The 16,461-nt window shown below is 43.8% G+C and overlaps 2 protein-coding genes across 4 annotated transcripts; one reads left to right on the top strand and one right to left on the bottom strand.

Annotated features, from left to right (window-relative positions):
• Positions 1-774: 774 nt before the first annotated feature.
• cryzl1 (crystallin, zeta (quinone reductase)-like 1) lies at positions 775-10,402 on the top strand. Of its 2 annotated transcripts, XM_086175321.1 has the most exons (13): positions 775-1,007; positions 1,495-1,572; positions 1,881-1,953; positions 2,048-2,092; positions 3,495-3,563; positions 3,649-3,782; positions 5,885-5,996; positions 6,134-6,154; positions 8,102-8,200; positions 8,296-8,408; positions 8,571-8,676; positions 8,777-8,822; positions 9,291-10,402. In XM_086175321.1, exons 1-13 carry the CDS (start codon positions 942-944, stop codon positions 9,388-9,390), a joined length of 1,062 nt encoding a protein of 353 aa, XP_086031447.1. In that variant the 5' UTR covers positions 775-941; the 3' UTR covers positions 9,391-10,402. The 2 variants fall into 2 exon arrangements, with proteins under 2 accessions (XP_086031447.1, XP_086031455.1); XM_086175329.1 differs by lacking the exon at positions 6,134-6,154.
• On the bottom strand, positions 9,026-16,449 carry setd4 (SET domain containing 4). Of its 2 annotated transcripts, XM_086175300.1 has the most exons (13): positions 16,396-16,449; positions 15,542-15,619; positions 15,220-15,315; positions 14,735-14,772; positions 14,551-14,639; positions 12,904-13,140; positions 12,767-12,826; positions 12,567-12,696; positions 12,321-12,495; positions 12,151-12,229; positions 10,719-10,799; positions 10,141-10,264; positions 9,026-10,059 (listed from the first exon to the last, which is right to left on the bottom strand). In XM_086175300.1, the coding sequence occupies exons 1-13, from the start codon at positions 16,445-16,447 to the stop codon at positions 9,916-9,918; spliced, it is 1,383 nt and encodes a 460-aa protein (XP_086031426.1). In that variant the 5' UTR covers positions 16,448-16,449; the 3' UTR covers positions 9,026-9,915. The 2 variants fall into 2 exon arrangements, with proteins under 2 accessions (XP_086031426.1, XP_086031435.1); XM_086175309.1 differs by lacking the exons at positions 9,026-10,059; positions 10,141-10,264 and having other exon boundaries at positions 10,776-10,837; positions 16,396-16,442.
• Positions 16,450-16,461: the final 12 nt, after the last annotated feature.

The following is a 16,461-nucleotide window of genomic DNA, read 5'->3' as shown; positions in this document are numbered from 1 at the left end:
ACCACTTTAAAAGTAACTGTTAGTTTTTATGCGTTGTTCCGTGGATGATGCTGTTATTCGAGACGCTCAAAGGTTGATCCGGTCAAGTAAATATGTATATTATATTCTTTTTATTTACGTTGATAGAAGGTCTGTAAAACACTCATTAACAGTACTTCATATTGAGAAAGCGAAATAAAGCCAACCGTTTCTGAGTGACTGTGTCCCTCAACTATACTTATCCGATACCCGTGGGCTGTGATTGCATAAAATTTCCCCGTAAATCGAGTTATTTAGATCCCCTTTATTTTTGCATGATTTTTTTGCCCCTTCCATGCATAGCAGATATAAATGGTTAAACGGATTTACAAATGTTGATGCTGCGATGAGTAAATATGTACAAATAAAAGCATTCAAAGAGCTACACTGAGAGAACTGTGCTATTGTGAAACGTATAAACACACTTTCACCAATTTTTATCCAAGTCTATACGAAACTGAAACAACTACAAGAGACACATTTGCATGTGAACGATTTCTGTTCAATGATTATCAATCGTGTCCTTGTCCTCTCTTTACTTCTGTGGCTCTTTTTCCCATGAGAAGGGAAAATGGATTGTGTTCAAGTGTATAATTACATTCAATATGGTTAAATAAGACGGAAAATCACTCTTTTGTACTTTTAAAACCTTCGGCTGTCACAATCAACGCTCGGAAATAAAAACAATTGGAGTTGTCGTTATACATCCCGGCCAGTAGGGGGCGCTCGCATTTCCTGCTAACAGCGAACATCTCTGTGTAATCGTAGAAGAAGAAGTGGTCACCTGACCCTGGCTAGTTCGTCCGGTGCTAGCAGAGAGGAGAGTTTTACATTATCCTTAAGAATTAGATTTAAATTTGATTTTTTTTTTTAATTTATATTGTTTCACAACCGTGTTTAAACAAACCCTCCGGGTGAAAAGAATGAAAGGTTTGTTCTGCCAAGCCGGTCCGGATGATGTCGAGCCCAAGTTCGTCATCCAGGAAACGGTGAGATTGGAAACCCGTCGACTGATCGATCGGATTATCGATTTTAGGATCTTTAAATCGAAACTGACGGCCCGTCGGTCTGCTTCCAACGCCCGACAGCTCAACAAAGCTAAACAAATGATTTTTTTTACCATGTTATATGATTTAAAATCAAGACATGATACGTGCTAACAGCTCCACCACACTGATATAAAGCAACGCTTTGTTTACATTTACTTTTGTATTTATTAGGAGGCAGACAATAAAATGTGCCAGAATATCCGCCTTAAAATATTCAATGTAGTGTTCATTATTGTTTTTATTATTTATTTGAACGATTTTATCCATTTTTATTGTGATCATTATTGTTTTTATTATGCCAGGCTAGTTTATCGTTACACTGGTTGCTCTGTGTGTGTGTGTGTGTGTGTGTGTGTGTGTGTGTGTGTGTGTGTGTGTGTGTGTGTGTGTGTGTGTGTTTGTGTGTGTTTGTGTGTGTCTTCTCCAGACTCTCCCTGAGGTCGTAGGAAGGCACCAGGTCAGAGTCCAGGTGAAGGCATGTGGACTCAGCCTGCTGGACCTCAAGGTAAACACAACGTGAACCTTAAAAATCCACTTCATTTTACCAACATATGCAAATAATGAACCCAAAAAATATCAATAACACATGATCTAAAAATCAAGGGTTTCCCAAAACAGCAAAAAAGTCTTTCCAAGAAATTCTTAGAAAGTGAGGTTGACAACGAAAGCTGTATTTTTTATCGGAAATGAATTTTTTGAATGATTTTAATACAAGGACACGGATAGTAATCTGTAAAGTACACCACCTCAGTCGTCTCCTGCCGGCCAGACCCGATCTCACACCTCCTCCTCCTCCTTCCTCTCTTTCTGCAGCTGCTGGAGGACATCGGGCTGCGGCGAGATTCCATCCCGTTGGGCCGAGAGGTGGCCGGCGTCGTGCAAAAAGGTGTCCTGACGGCTTTGGTGGAATGACAGCAGTGATAATAATGACCATCGTGGCCGCTGACACGTCTGTTCACGTTTGTTTTCCCCACCTGCAGTCGGACCAGAGGTGTCCTCCTTCCAGCCGGACGATGAGGTCGTAGGTAGGAAAGTGTGCGTGGGAAAGCGGGATTATTTGATATTTGACCTCTGCAGGCTCACGCCGCCTCTTGTTTTGGTTGTTTTGCTTAAAGCATTGCTTCTCAAATAGTAGGGTGAGATGCAGAGTATTAGCTCAATAATTAGCTCCTCTACGAGGAAAGACCGGTGTGTTTGCTGAGAGCTGAGCGATGCGGTTTCAAATCGTTTCGAAAAACTGTGCACGGCAATGCGTGCTCGTTGTGTCAATCATCCCGACTTCATCGTTTTGATTTAAAAAAAAAATTTTGTTTGTAGTTTAAAGTATTTTATATGGTGTGTGTCTGAGTTAATGTTGTTTATCAATTTGAATTTATTGTTCTTATTTTATTTTTCAGTATAAAATGGTCCAGTCAGTCCAAAAATGTTTATAGTTTAAATAAGGATTGAAATTTCTTTTTACATTTCAGGCAAGTTGATGCACTCTAAATTAAAAAAAAAACAATGGTAGTAATTCTTTGATCTGTATTTCCTTTTTCTTTAATGAAAATAAGGATGTTGTACAATGTTTTATGGGGTTTTCTTTTTCCTTGGTTGGGGGCGTATCACAAAATAATTGAGAACCACTGATTTATAAGGCAAGTAGATTTGCATTTGCATTTTGATGAGTGTGTTCTCAGCAAAATGAGAAACTCGATAGAACACAATTTTTACCACCATTTAGACATATGACACCATCTCATAATTTACATATATTTATAGTTTCCATAAATAAAAGTAATTTTTCCTTTTTCTTTCACCCTGCTTTTAATTAATTGATAATTTTCAAGATATTTTTTTAAATGATTTTTTTCTATATATACATATATATATTATAATTTTTTTTTTCTTTCTGCATGGGGTTCCTCCAGGCTCCCCTGCTATAACCTCTACACATGCACAAAAGACCTGGCAAAAACCCCTATTTATACACAAAATTGCTACATGCAGTCATATACATGTATATTTTTACATATATTGTTATTTTCATTCTTTCCGTATTTACTGTTCTTTTTGTTTTTATTATTCGCTGTTCTATTCTTTATTTTTCCATAGAGTTCTATTTTGATTCTTAGCTTCTTCCATTAACATATCCAGAAGTTTTATCTTTGTGGGGGTAAAAAAAAAGACACTTTCACAAACGAAATAGCACAAAGTGGACAGTATTCACGCTTTAGCGATGATGTCGTTGTTCTTTCTGCTTGTCTATTTATTTGTGAATGTCTTTCTTTTAATTTTTTATGTCTATATCTATATTGACATTCATATTTTTAGAGACTCATAACTTTTACGCCGCTGCGACCAAAGAATTTCCCCTGTGGGAATCAAAATAAAGTTTCATTTTCTTAATCAAATGACGAAAGGGTCCACTGGTTTCTGCTTCTCCAGGAATCCTTCCACTGGACTCCCCTTCCTCCGGCCTCTGCGACCTCGTCGACATAGATGAGCAACATTTAGGTGGCTACACACACACACACACACACATTCCCCTATGATACACATCACATGTAACATCCAATCTGTATGCGTGTGTGTTCTCCAGTTGAGAAACCGGAGAAGTTGAGCTGGGTGTGTGCGGCCGGAGCCCTGCAGGATGGCGTGATGGCGTACACCGCTCTGCACACCCACGCTCGCATGGCGGTCGGACAGACGCTGCTGGTGATGGACGGCGCCGGCGTGAGTGACGTCCGGCTGCCGACGCACCTCGCGGAATATTTAACACAACAGAACTTTATTAATCGCGAAGGAAATGCCAACATTACATCCGTTCACTTTAAACGTGATGCTGATATCGGTTTAAAAAAAGAAAAGCATCCGCTACCCATTTAAGTTTGGCTGCCGGATCCAAAAAGTCGACAAAGTAGAGTTTGAGAAAGAAGACAGAAAGATGACTTATTTTACATAGAACACAAAAACATATCCTCCTCAGATGCTTATAACATTAAATTCACCACCTCTTTAGATGGTACTTTTTTCACATATGTACAGATATGAGGACCAAAAACCTTGGTGTAATTTCATGCAAACCACATTTAATGTCCTTAAAACAGGTCCAAATGAATCTGCTTTGCCTTCAAAGTTGGATTTCACACAACTGTGATTGACTTGGAGTTAAATTGTGTTGTTTTATGTGTTCCCTGTATTTTTTTGAGCAGTATATTTATACGTATATGATATACAGTGGGGTAAAAGAAGGATTTAGTCAGCCACCAATTGTGCAAGTTGTTAAAAAGATGACAGAATAAGAACAACTTTATTTATCCTGAAGGAAATTTTTGTGCCAGAGTTTCAAGTAAAACATAACAATAATAGATAATAGTAGGAAGGAGGGAGAATAAGAAATACAAATAAAATATAAAGTGTCAAAGTTAAGGCTATAAAGTGTTTTAAGGTCTTAAAAAGTGCAAAGATTTGAGAGGCCTGTAATTTCCATCCTAGATACACTTCAGTATGAGAGACGGAATGAGAAAAAAAAAAAAAAAAACAGAAAATCACACGGTCTGATTTTTAATGAATTTATTTGCGAATGATGGTGGAAAATAAGTATTTGGTCAAGAGCAAACGTTCATCTCACTACTTTGTCATGTCCCCTTTGTTGGCCATGAAAGAGCTCAAATGTTTTGTGTAGAAATGTACCGTCTGAAGCAGGGGGACACGTCTGGCGCCGCAGGGTTGGAGTCGGAGCCCCAGATGGAGGGAGATTATCAGCGGTCTGATATGTCTTCCATTTTCTAATTTTTCTGCCCAGCTGTTTACGGCGTGGACGATAAGCAGACTTAATTATAGACAAGGTTTCATATCAAATTCCTCATTCAATCGGGTTTGTGTCCCCAGCGTGTAGATCCAGAACAACTCTGGTTTCAGGACCCTTTAAGGCCTCCATCCCCAGGTATCTGAAGGTCCAGACATTGTGTTTCGCTCCCTTGAAATGTACCGTGACCGGACTGGAGGTTTTTTGGAGCGTTTTTGGGGTGCAGATTTTTTCGTTGCCGTCCGGCTTCCAACTCCCGGGAAGGAGCCGGCCTTCCCGATGAGCTTATACGGCGTAGAACAGGGGTGGGCAAATGTTTTGGCTCGGGGGCCGCATTGACTTTTGCCGGGCACAAGATACGTATAAAAACATTTAAAAAACGCACTTGTCAACCGTACACATCAGACTCGTCCGACATTTGTTTCGAACATACAACCAGCTTGGTTTTGAAGTCTCTGACGTTTGCTTGCATTTGATGCATAAACCAGTTTTTCCGTTGTAGCTTCATGTCCAGCTCATTCGTGTGTGTCAGTTCGTCCACAGTAAAGGCTAAATCCCAAAGCCAATCTGTGTCATTCAGCTCTGGAAAATTCTAAAGTAGCTCCCAAAATGAAATAATCTCCCGTTTGAGCTCCCACATTCATCGATCCAATCATTCACGTCAAATATGAATTCTGTACCAACCTTTGGCGGGCCGGATTAAAAGGACCAACGGGCCGGATGTGGCCCGCGGGCCGTAGTTTGCTCGCCCCTGGCGTAGAAGATGACGCTGGATGCCATCAAACATCTGCAGCATGGCTCTGCAGACGTTTGAAAGAGTCTCCTGAGAAAGAACAGCTCTGACCTTTCTCGTATACGACGTCTGTGTTTTTAATCCAGTCTAGTTTATTGTCTCCATGGACCCTCAGGTGCTTGTACTCGTCCAAGAGTAACTAAAAATCCCGAGACTAACTCCGGGGGTTTCCGGGCTTTTCTTGACAGGATAAAACGGTTGAACTACTAACATGTTTTGTTTATTTTCTCCCAGACCCTGGGCCTGATGTGCATCCAGCTGGCCTGTTACCACGGCGTCAAAGTTCTGACCACGTGCAACTCGCAGCAGCAGAAGAGCTTCCTGGAGCAGCTTCGGCCCTTCGTTGGTCCGTGCACGTACACACACACACACACACACACACACACACACACACACACACACACACACACACACACACACACGCTTCCTCTGCTTGATCTTTACCTCCTTTCTGTACTCCCTCCCTTCTCCACTCGTCCTCAGGCGTTCAGGATCCCCTTGTTGGTGAGACCTTTTTCTACCTTTCTGTTTTTTTCTGGCAAAGATGGACAAATGTTTTTACCAGATTTATAAAATCAAAAGGGGGAAATAAAACATGTACATTGAAAGAAGATGATTACTATTTATAGCGAAGCCAAAACAAATGAGCTCTTTTTAAGCTAAGCTAATGGAATCTGGCCATGAGAAAAATAGCTAAACTGAGGCAAATGAGGGAAAACCCTCTTGTTATTTGTAAAATAGAAGGTATTTGGGGGTAAAAGGAGATAAGCTAACCAAAGCTAAGGACACACATTACAAGGTAACAGAATCCACCAGAAGGTTACACAATATCATGAATTACAAGCTTGGGTGTAAAGAACTAGCCGCTAAGGTAAAGGCTACAGAACTATATGCTAAAAACACTAGTTATATTACTAGCAGCTAAAACACAAACCTAAGGACAGAAGCTAAAAAGGAGGCTAGCGGGCAAAGCTCGTAACTGTTACTGAGCTAAACAAAATTATATTTGAGATGAAGCTAAAATATAGGCTAAAATCTTATGAACAGCCAAAAGGAATACAAGCCAGTTATTAAAAGTAAAGCTAGCAGAAACAACAAAAAGCCCAAACGTCAAGTGAGGAACCAGCGGCAATAACATTAGCAAAAGGACTCAGTGTGATGGTGAAGGCTAAAACTAGCTAGTTAAGGCTATGCAAGCAACTAGAAGCTAAATTATAGGCAGTAATAGCTAAAGGACTAGAAGTGATGGTGTAGGCTAAAACTAGCTATTTAAGGCTAAGGAAGCAACTAGAACTAGACTAAAAAAGTGGCGTATAAAATGTAAAACAATGGAAAAGAAGCTAAGATATAAGCTAGAGAAACACCTTCTTGTTCCAGAATTGTAAAACAAGATGCTAACACTCTAAACTGGAAGCCTTTTTGTGGACTGCTAGATCCGTGACGCTGGATCAGACCCGCGGTGTTCCTCGCCTGTGAAGGACATCCGAACCAAATACTTTGCAGAATGTAAATTGATGATTTGATGGCAGCGTCACATATTCAGAGTGTGTGAAGGGAAAAGCATCATTCCCCATCCGACCATGAATAATGGCTCCTCCACGTCAGGCCTGCTGCTTCCTGCGTCCTATTCTCTGCTTTATTTCCTTCCTCTGAAACTGATTTCCTAGAAAACACGAAACATTTCTGTTGAATAATAATAATAATTGCTACCGTATTTCAATCCTGTAAAGTAAATGTAAAAGTGTCCAGGGTGGGCTCTGGTCTAACCCAGGGGTCGGTAACTTTTACTGGTCAAACAGCCATTTGGAGTTGTTTCACCACAGTAAAGAAAACAGTGGGAGCCACACAACCCTTTTGAAATTTAAAATAAATGAACACGGCATATAAAGTTTTTTTATTTATTTTTTACCTTTTTGCTATGTATAAACAATATGTGTTGCATTTTTTTAAGGCAACCGCAGAGAAAACAAAATGACATTTCTGCATGCAGCAATACATTTAGAACTTCAAAATACTGGCAAAATACTCTAATGTGTATTTGAGTCCTTCTTGTATTTATAAAAACAAGCCAAACTTGAATTATTTGGCAGTAAACCAGAAATGCCGTCCTCTCTCTCTCTGTGCTGTCATCCTTGGAGTCGCTTATTAAGAGCGACAAAAACATTTAAACACGTTTTATTTAGATATTCTAAATTTGAAGATCATGGTGATCGAATGAACGAAAACAAAATACATTTTAATGAAATACCCGTAAATTATTTTCAGAAGTCACAGGGAGGCGCCCCCTGGGGTGAACTCTGCTGACACCTAGTGGCCAATCTGGGAACTGCAGCTGCTCATGGTTGGATTTGCTGTGAAAGAACCATCTGATTTTTATTACTAAGCAACCAAAAATGACAGCGTGTGTGTGTGTTTGTGTGTGTGTGGGGGGGGGGGGGGGGGGGGACTCAGCCAGGGTGATTCCGACGTACGACGGCCAGTCGGAGCTGCTGCCTGTGGTCCTGGAGGAGACGGGAGGCCTGGGAGTTGACATCGTCATCGACGCCGGAGGTAAGAATCTTACTCCTTCCCGTTCAAGCCGCTATCATCATCCAACGGCAAGTGATGAACCTCATCCACGCTTTTTTTTTTGGATTTGCAAAAAGTGCGTTTGCAGGAGGAAGAGTCGGAGGAGGCCAAACTCCTTCCGCACAAGCACGACATCATCAGTGTGTTAGGAGTCGGGGGTCACTGGGTCACCTCCCACCAGGACCTGCAGGTGAGACGTCGCAGATTATTTTCACAACCCGATTCAAATCCATCGCTTTCGGCGAGTAAGGGATTAGCGCTAGTGATCGATCTGCGGGTTCCCCCCGGCACGGAAGGGGACAGGAAGTCGTTTTATTTTGATCGGTTTAAAACCAGCCTCTCGGATCTCCAGCTGGACCCTCCGGACTGCAGGATCATGTTCCTCAAGTCGGCCTCGGTGTCGTTCCTGAACCCCGAGGTCTGGACGGCGTCATCGGCCCAGCAGGGACGATACCTGCGTATCCTGACCCTGCGGCCGTGTGATCGGCGTCACGCCGCAGTCCGGATTATAATCTGACCGCAGGTGAACCCTGAAAATCTTTAACTGGCCGTTTGCAGATATTCTGAAGGACGTCATGGAGAAAATGTCTGCTGGGATCTTGAAGTACGTCTCTCACACACACACACACACACAAGCACAGGCAGGGATATGTAAAAAAAAAACAACTTTTAATTAACAAGGAAATTAAACATGGGCAGCACAGACATGAATTGAAACCAGGAATAAGTCATTTTAGATTACTTGTTAAACAGAAAATTGATATTTAACCCCGGTAAATGAAATAAAAAGGGAATATATTGAAGTGATTTTTCATCCGGCACACGAGGTCAAAACAACCCCGAGGACCAGCGTTTTATTTATCTTCCCGAGGGCGCCGTTGAAAAGGAGAGAATTATTATTTTTTCCCTCTAAATGGATTATTTTGCTGTGAAATGAGATCACGTTGTCTGAGGCCTGAACAAAACATATTATTTTTATGAAACTCCAGCATGTTCGTTTTTTTTCCGCGTCTTTCGGTTGGCTGTTTTTTTATTTTTGTTTTAACCGGTCCCGATCCGTGCGCCCCTGCAGACCCCAGCCGGAGGAGGTCGTCCCGCTGTCCGAAGCCACGGTTGCCATGGAAACAGTACAGCGCGGCCTAAAGAAAAGGAAGGCCGTGGTTGAGCTGTGAAAAAAAAAAAAATCCAGCCCGGTTGGAGCGCCGCTGCCGACACGATGACCATTTATTTGTTTTTTTCCTTTGGAGTGAAGACTTTTCCCAGAAGGCAGAAGGTCCAGAAGGTCGCCCTCGGATGAGCCGTCAGATCTAGCAAGATCAGGACTAAATAACCCCGACCGGAACTTAAGGCTCTGAGGACGGAGCTGCAGCGGGAAAGCTGCTAAATTTAATTTCCCAGGGACTTCATCAGAGGTTTGCACACGTCGTGTGTTTCACATCTAATTAAAGATCTGAACTCTGATTCCAGATTTATCCGCCCTGGTGATGCGAATACAGCAAAAGTCAAGCAAAACGCTTAAAAACGACTGAAAAAAATACACGTTTAAACCAGTTTTTTTATCTTGCGTTCTGGTGGGAAGTCCTTTAACTTCCTCGCCGCCTCGCAGCGCTAACAGGCTCCGCTCTGATCCAACCCGGGGCTTCTGGAGCCGCCTCGGTTCTGCAAGCAGGACGGAAAGCGTCCGGCAGGAACCCGGCTCAGCTCGGCCACGGGTCCGAGAAAGAGTCCCGCAGCCCGTCCAGGCAGTTTCCCAGGATGCAGCTCTCCTCCAGACGCAGCGACTGCACCGCCGCCAGCTGCTCCTGAGCGCCGGGGTCGCACTGAACCAGGAGACGGGAAATCTACAAGCACGCATTTTTAGATTCGAAGTTAATACATTCTGTCCTGTGTCCACAACGACAGCTGACTGGGAGTTCACACACCTCGTCCAGAGCGGAGTGTGTGTCTCGCAAGAGCCTCCGACACACACGCTCGGCCGTCCTCGCAGCCCAGCGGTCACGCTCCTCACACACCTGCTGGCCGAGCGCCGCTGCCTTCCACTGGTGACTGAAGGGGGAAACACCGACCAAAAACCGTAATTGCAAATATTTTTTTTAACCGTGCTCATTCAAACAGGCTTTTTTTTTTTTTTTTTTTTTTGACAGAAATTACTTGAATAAGGAAAATAAAATGGCGAAAATTAAACTGTTTCGTTTTGCACATTGCATATTAAAATTTGAAATGGAAAAAAATCATTTCAGTCGGTAAGTCAAAGGAACGTGTCTTGCAACAATCTAAAATGAATATTATGAAATGCAACAGCAACAAAGTGGAATTCAAAAATATGCTTCATGATCATTCCATATTTTTTTAATTTTTCAAGGATTTTATTGAAACTTTTTAAAATATTGTTTTAGATTTTTTTTTTTGGTCTTATATTTCTACACGCAGTTCCATGTATGGCCACTAGGGGGCGCCAGTGAGTCCCCATCAAGCGTAAACTGTGTGTGAGACATCTTACTACAGCGTCTGAGGCAGCGATAGCATTCTGAGGGCCGTCAGCAGCCTCCAGCTCGGGCCTTCACTGGAAACCGTCAGATTCCTGCCACAGGTATTGGACGGATGAAGGTCATGTGACACCTCCGTGTTAAAACAAACAGTCCAGTCTTTGAGATCAAATTGATTACAATCGCTCGGAAACCTCGAATACAGGTGTCAAACTCAAGGCCCGTGGGCCAAATGTGGCCCGCCACATCATTTTAGGTGGCCTGCAAGAACATCTTAAAAGTTCTGATTGTCCTAAACAAGTCAAACGCGTGCGTTGACCAGAAACTACATTTCCAACAATTTATGCGGATCATTTTACCCGATTATAAGGCAGTGAATCCGCATCAATACCATTTTCAACAAGTCCAGGAAGAGAAAAGTCGATGCAGATGGAAGGCTGTTTCAAGAAAGAAGGGAGTGCATATGTAACATTTTGGATTTGAATGAGTAAAATAAATTCAGTTACTTAACATTAAGGAGTAGTTACATATATTTTACATTAGGTTACCTTCATACTGCTAGCGTTACATGTGGCCTTTTGAGGGCAATCATTATGCTGATGTGACACCCCTGGACTAATACACTTTTAATTCTTGGACAATTTGTTATTTTTCTGGATGCTAACTTTGGCATACTTAGCTCTGTGTTCGGTGTCAAAATGCCGACGTAGATTGTACTCTTTGACGACCGACCTTCCTGTCTTTCTTGAAGCAGCCTCCCATCTGCATCAACTTTTCTCCTCCTGGACATTTAGGGTTCATTTGTATTTCTCAGTTCCACTTGTTAAAATGGCGTCAATGTGGAAACATGATTGAAATGTAGTTTCTGGTTCATGCAGGCGTTTGACTCGTCTGTAGAGGTTCTCGGTCATCACGGAGAATTCTTGCAGAAATTTTCTTGTCTTGGCAACTGGACTTGAATTTCTTCAATCGTAGACGTTTCACCCTTCATGAAGAACCAGCAAAAGGCTAGCAAGAGGCTTCCTCAGTTCAGAAAGAACTGAAGAACCTCTCGGGCGAGGGGTGGTAGGTCTTCAAGTGAAGAAATTCACCTGAAGTCCAGTTGCCAAGACAAATATGCTTTTCAATCATTCAAAAGACCAGGTCTTGCAACAATCTAAAACGAATATGAAAGTGGAATCAAGAAATATGCTTTTCAATCATTACATTTTTTTTTTTCCAGCATTTTATTTCAACTTTTTTAAAGTATATATTTTTTTTATTTTATTTTTTTTGGTCAACTCTCCTAATTCTACCTGAAGTTCTATGTATGGCCACTAGGGGGCGCCAGTGAGTCCCACCAAGTGTAAACGATGTGTGTGTGCCTTGAGTTTGACACACATGGTCTCTGGGTGTTTATCATTTCGTTTGCTGTACATTTTTCTGCATCTAAGAAGAAACACTCACTGATGGAGGCCGTTCTCCCTGAGGAACTTCATCTTCTGCTCCAGAGCTCGCTCGCCTGCCAGCACCTCGGAGAGGAGAGCTGTGCACGCCCAGACTCTGGATTAGATCCGTGAAAGGATTTGCGTTTTGTTTTTTTTTTTCCCTCATCGTTACATGCTGACGTGCCTCACCCGGGTCGACGTAGACCACGCTGTGAGGGTTGCCGGCGGCGACGAAGCCGTACTCCAGCAACAGGCGCTGGTTGTCATGGGAACCGTAGTTGATGAAGGCCTGCCGGCGGCGGAGGGTCCCGCCGACGCTCCTGATCTCGTAACATCCACTCACGCTGTCGAAACCCGCCTCCACCTGCGGCCGAAGGATCGCACAGGAAGTGGACGACAGGAAGTAGAAGGCGAGCGAGAGGAAGAGGCTCCCACCTGCACGTCGGGGCGGTGGTTGAGGAGATCCAGGAAAGGCGCCAGAGCGTAGACATCCTGTCCAGACAGGAAGCTGCTCTGGGGGCGGGGCATGAAGACGGAGCGGGTGTTGACGCTGCACCAGGCCCACCTGGCCAGGACACCCAGACCCTCAGACCCACTTCCACCTGCAACGTGATGCTTCTCACGTGGAGACATACCTCAGAGCCTCGTAGGTCATCACCTCCTCCACGGGGTTCTTCAGCAGCGGCTGGATGGACCTGGATGGACCACATGGCGTTCACTCCTCAGCAAGGAGGAAAAAATAATCAAAAAGCGCCTCGGCGCAGGTTCTGACCTGAAGAAGCTCCGGCTGGACGAGTGGAGATCCCTCACCGCCTCCCTCTGCTCCAAACCCTGCGCCCTCAGCCCGGCGGGAAGGAGGGCCATGACGTCGTCGGCGAAGTAGGCGGGGCAGGTGTAGGAGGCCGGCAGCACGCCGATGTAGGCCGACCAATCAGAGGCCTCTCCTCGGTGGCGCTCCAGCATCAGGAAGACGCAGAGCGCCAGCAGGGGGGAGAGGACGGGTCTCCAGCTGTGGAAGATGAACAGACAACATTTCAATATTTGTTAGTTTTTTTCCCCCTGATTTTAAGTTTATTTTCAGCTTTTTGGTGTTTTTTTTTTTTTTTTGCTAAATTCAAACACGGTATGGCTGGTGAAAAGTGTCAGGGGTACTAGGAGAAAGAAGATCAACCAGAATGAAAGGAAAGGTGGAGGAGACAGTGGTGAGACTTTATGGACCAGAAATAGTGACAATGATCAAAAGAAAAGACAGGAGGCAGAGCTGGAGGTCGCAGAGATGAAGATGTTGAGGTTCTCTTTGGGAGTGACCAGGATGGAGAGGATCAGGAAGGAGTCCATCAGTGGGATAGTACATGTTGAATGTTCTAGAGAGAAGGTCAGAGATGGTTGGCTCATGTACAGAGGAGGGATACTGAATATATTGGTAGAAGGATGCTGGAATTGGAGGTCTAAAGGAAGACCAAAGAGAAGACTGATGGATGGAGTGAGAGAGGATATGAAGTTAGTTGTGTGAGAGAGGAGGATCCAGAGAATAGGGTTAGATAGAGAAGGTGGATTGGCTGTGGAGACCCTGAAGGGAAAAGCCCAAAGGGAAAGAAGAATTTGTCACAGGGGTGCAGGACATGTATGACCGAGACAAAGTGATGACTGAGATGGTTTGGACATGAACACTCCTCCGGTGAAGATCTGGGTAAAAGGTTGCTGAGGGTGGAGCTGCCAGGCAGGAGGTCTAGAGGAAGACCAAACAGAAGATTGATGTCTGGTGAGAGAGGAGGATCCAGAGAACTGGGTCAGATGGAGAAGGTGGATTGACTGTGGAGACCCCTGAAGGGAAAAGAGCAAAGGAGAGGAAGAATTTGTTGCAGGGGTGCAGGACATGTATGACTGAGACAAAGTGATAACTGAGATGGTTTGGACAAGAACATTCCTCTGTTCATGTCCAAACCATGGTGAAGATCTGGGTAGAAGGTTGCTGAAGGAGGAGCTACCAGGCAGGAGGTCTAGAGGAAGACCAAAGAGAAGATTGATGGACATAGTGAAGGAGGATATGAAGGTAGCAGGTGTCAGAGAGGACACAGAGAATAGGGTTAGATGGAGAAGGTGGATTGTCTGTGGAGTCCCTTGAAGGGAAAAACATAAAGGAAAGATGTTTTCTTCTGCGATCCAGTGCGAATATGATTGTACAGTACTGTCCAAATCCTCTTGTCATGGCAACTGGACTTGATTTTCCTCACTAGAAGCTGTTTCACCCCACATCTGAGAGGCTTCTTCAGTTCTGATGCCCTGCGAGGAGTTTCCCAATATAACTGCCAGGGTTGTGAGCCGCCTTCTAGCCAAGAAATTTGAGTCCAGCTGCCACGACAAGAATTCATGGGGACCCGGGAACCTCCACAGACATTATACTGTACTCTGCTTTGACCTTTTGACAAAGGGTCCCAGGTCGCTGTCCAGGACTGTGGATGTGGTGAGGAGACACGACTCCGGCAGGGAGATCAGCAGCTGGCCGGGCTGGAGGACACAAACAGACACATCTGTTTCATCTGTTTCATGACACGGATTGTGTCGCTGTGTCTGCGTTTTCCTCCCGACTGACGACAGCCTACCTTGACCGTCCTGACCGCCCGCAAACCTCGACCTGTGTCTGAGGAGGCCAACACACATCAGGGCGTCATCGGCCAACGTCAAAGCAAACCCGCTGCATGTTGACAAATTGAGCTACAATCTGATATTTAGAATAAGTAAGGGGAGGAATTTGACAAAACATACAGTATATAAAGCCAAACAAACACTTATTTTGTCCAACTTTATTCATCTCGATTGTTTCCACGGAAACTCTGGTCTTCTTTACTCGGCGCAGTTCATCTGCTTGCTTCCTCCACTTCCATCCCATTGAAAATTTAAGGATTTTAAGTGCGCCTTATAGTGCGAAAAATACGATAAAAGAGAAGGTTCAAACCCACTCGGCAAAACATTTTCATCAAACCAGGTTTCTGGTTGCTCTCTCTTTATGGTTTTATCAGTTAAAAGTGGATGAAAAGTCAATCGAATCACGTCGATTGAGTGTGTAGGTGAAGGTCAAAGGGAGTACCGGTAAAGAGAGTCGGCTGCAGCAGATGGGACCTGAAGCCTCGCTGGTGAAGGAACTTCATCAGCTTCACGTAGTGCGGCTGCTGACTCAGAGACACTGGAGTGAGGACAACAGTAAGTCCACAGGTAAGAAAGGTCAGAGGTGAGGGCAGAAATAGAACCGCTGGAGGGCAACTAAACTACGGCGAGATTTATCCGCCTAACCAAAGTCCAAGTTTATACCACATTTGATGGGATTTACCGGAAGCCGGGAAGTAATGACACCTTCACTGAGCGGACGGACGGATGGATGGATGGAAAGGGAAAAGAGAAGTTGTTCGTACCCGACCGGATGTCGTTTTCACGTTTCCGCCTCCTCTTCCTCCCAACCCGTCCAAGCTGACGGCCTGTCGTCATCCCACCTGTGAGACACAAACACACACAATTAACACAGTTTGGCAAAGCAATCACACATCATCCACCTCTCGACACATTTTACACCTTACTGAATATGGCAACTTTCATCGACATGCATGAAATCACAAACTATCATACTTGAGTGCAATAGAGGGCCTTGAGAGAGAACACGATTGTATAGAAATGGATAACGACTCCAACATGCAGCCCCCGCTCCGACGTGAAGAGTCCGATAACAACGGGTAAATCTGAGGGAGCTTCATCCTGGGAGAAGATCCTAACAACTGTCAACAACCAATGAGAAAATGACACCTACAACTGTACATAAAAACACTGTGTCGGGGAAACATAGCCAGTCAGACTTTGTGAACAGACACACTTTGTTACTTTTCTAGGAATGGAAGATCAGACCCAGAGCTCTGTATGCTTTTATTTTGACTTCTCAATTAAATACTGATTGAAACCTAAATAGCATCTATTCCTTCATCAGCGAACACCCAGGATCCACACAGACATCATGTCGAGGTAGAATGGAACAGTATCCAGTACTGTTAATGTCTTTCTTCACCCTATCATTTGAATAATTTCTGCCAACACATTTTCTTCAAATGTCTTACTCAAAACTACTCCCCATATAAGACTTGTCTCAGAGCCTGCAACATTCTACCAGAGCAGGAAGACATTCAGGAAAATTTACTTACAAATTGCACAACTATTAATTATAAAAACAGATAAACATTAATGGTGGGGTTTGTTTAAGTTAAAAAGTAGCTTTTTTAACCTGGTTGATGTGAAGAGTGGTGTTGTATCTGCACTCTGCTCGGCGGCTCCATCCCAAACCACGTGA

The sequence above is a fragment of the Fistularia commersonii genome, chromosome 2 (assembly GCF_037954325.1).
Source record: "Fistularia commersonii isolate RoL2024-O1a breed Wild chromosome 2, RoL_Fcom_v1.0, whole genome shotgun sequence".
Lineage (NCBI taxonomy): Eukaryota > Metazoa > Chordata > Actinopteri > Syngnathiformes > Fistulariidae > Fistularia > Fistularia commersonii.
The sequence above is the reverse complement of the archived record's forward strand: the minus strand, read 5'-3'. Positions and strand labels throughout refer to the sequence as shown.

Coding starts and splice junctions, on each gene's coding strand:
- cryzl1 (XM_086175321.1), top strand. CDS start 942: ATGAAAGGTTTGTTCTGCCAAGCCGGTCCGGATGATGTCGAGCCCAAG. Junction 1,008..1,494: donor AGTTCGTCATCCAGGAAACG/GTGAGATTGGAA, acceptor TGTCTTCTCCAG/ACTCTCCCTGAGGTCGTAGG. Junction 2,093..3,494: donor GCCGGACGATGAGGTCGTAG/GTAGGAAAGTGT, acceptor CTGCTTCTCCAG/GAATCCTTCCACTGGACTCC.
- setd4 (XM_086175300.1), bottom strand. CDS start 16,447: ATGGAGCCGCCGAGCAGAGTGCAGATACAACACCACTCTTCACATCAA. Junction 15,316..15,541: donor TGAAAACGACATCCGGTCGG/GTACGAACAACT, acceptor TCCTCACTCCAG/TGTCTCTGAGTCAGCAGCCG. Junction 10,800..12,150: donor AGGGAGAACGGCCTCCATCA/GTGAGTGTTTCT, acceptor TACCTGTGGCAG/GAATCTGACGGTTTCCAGTG.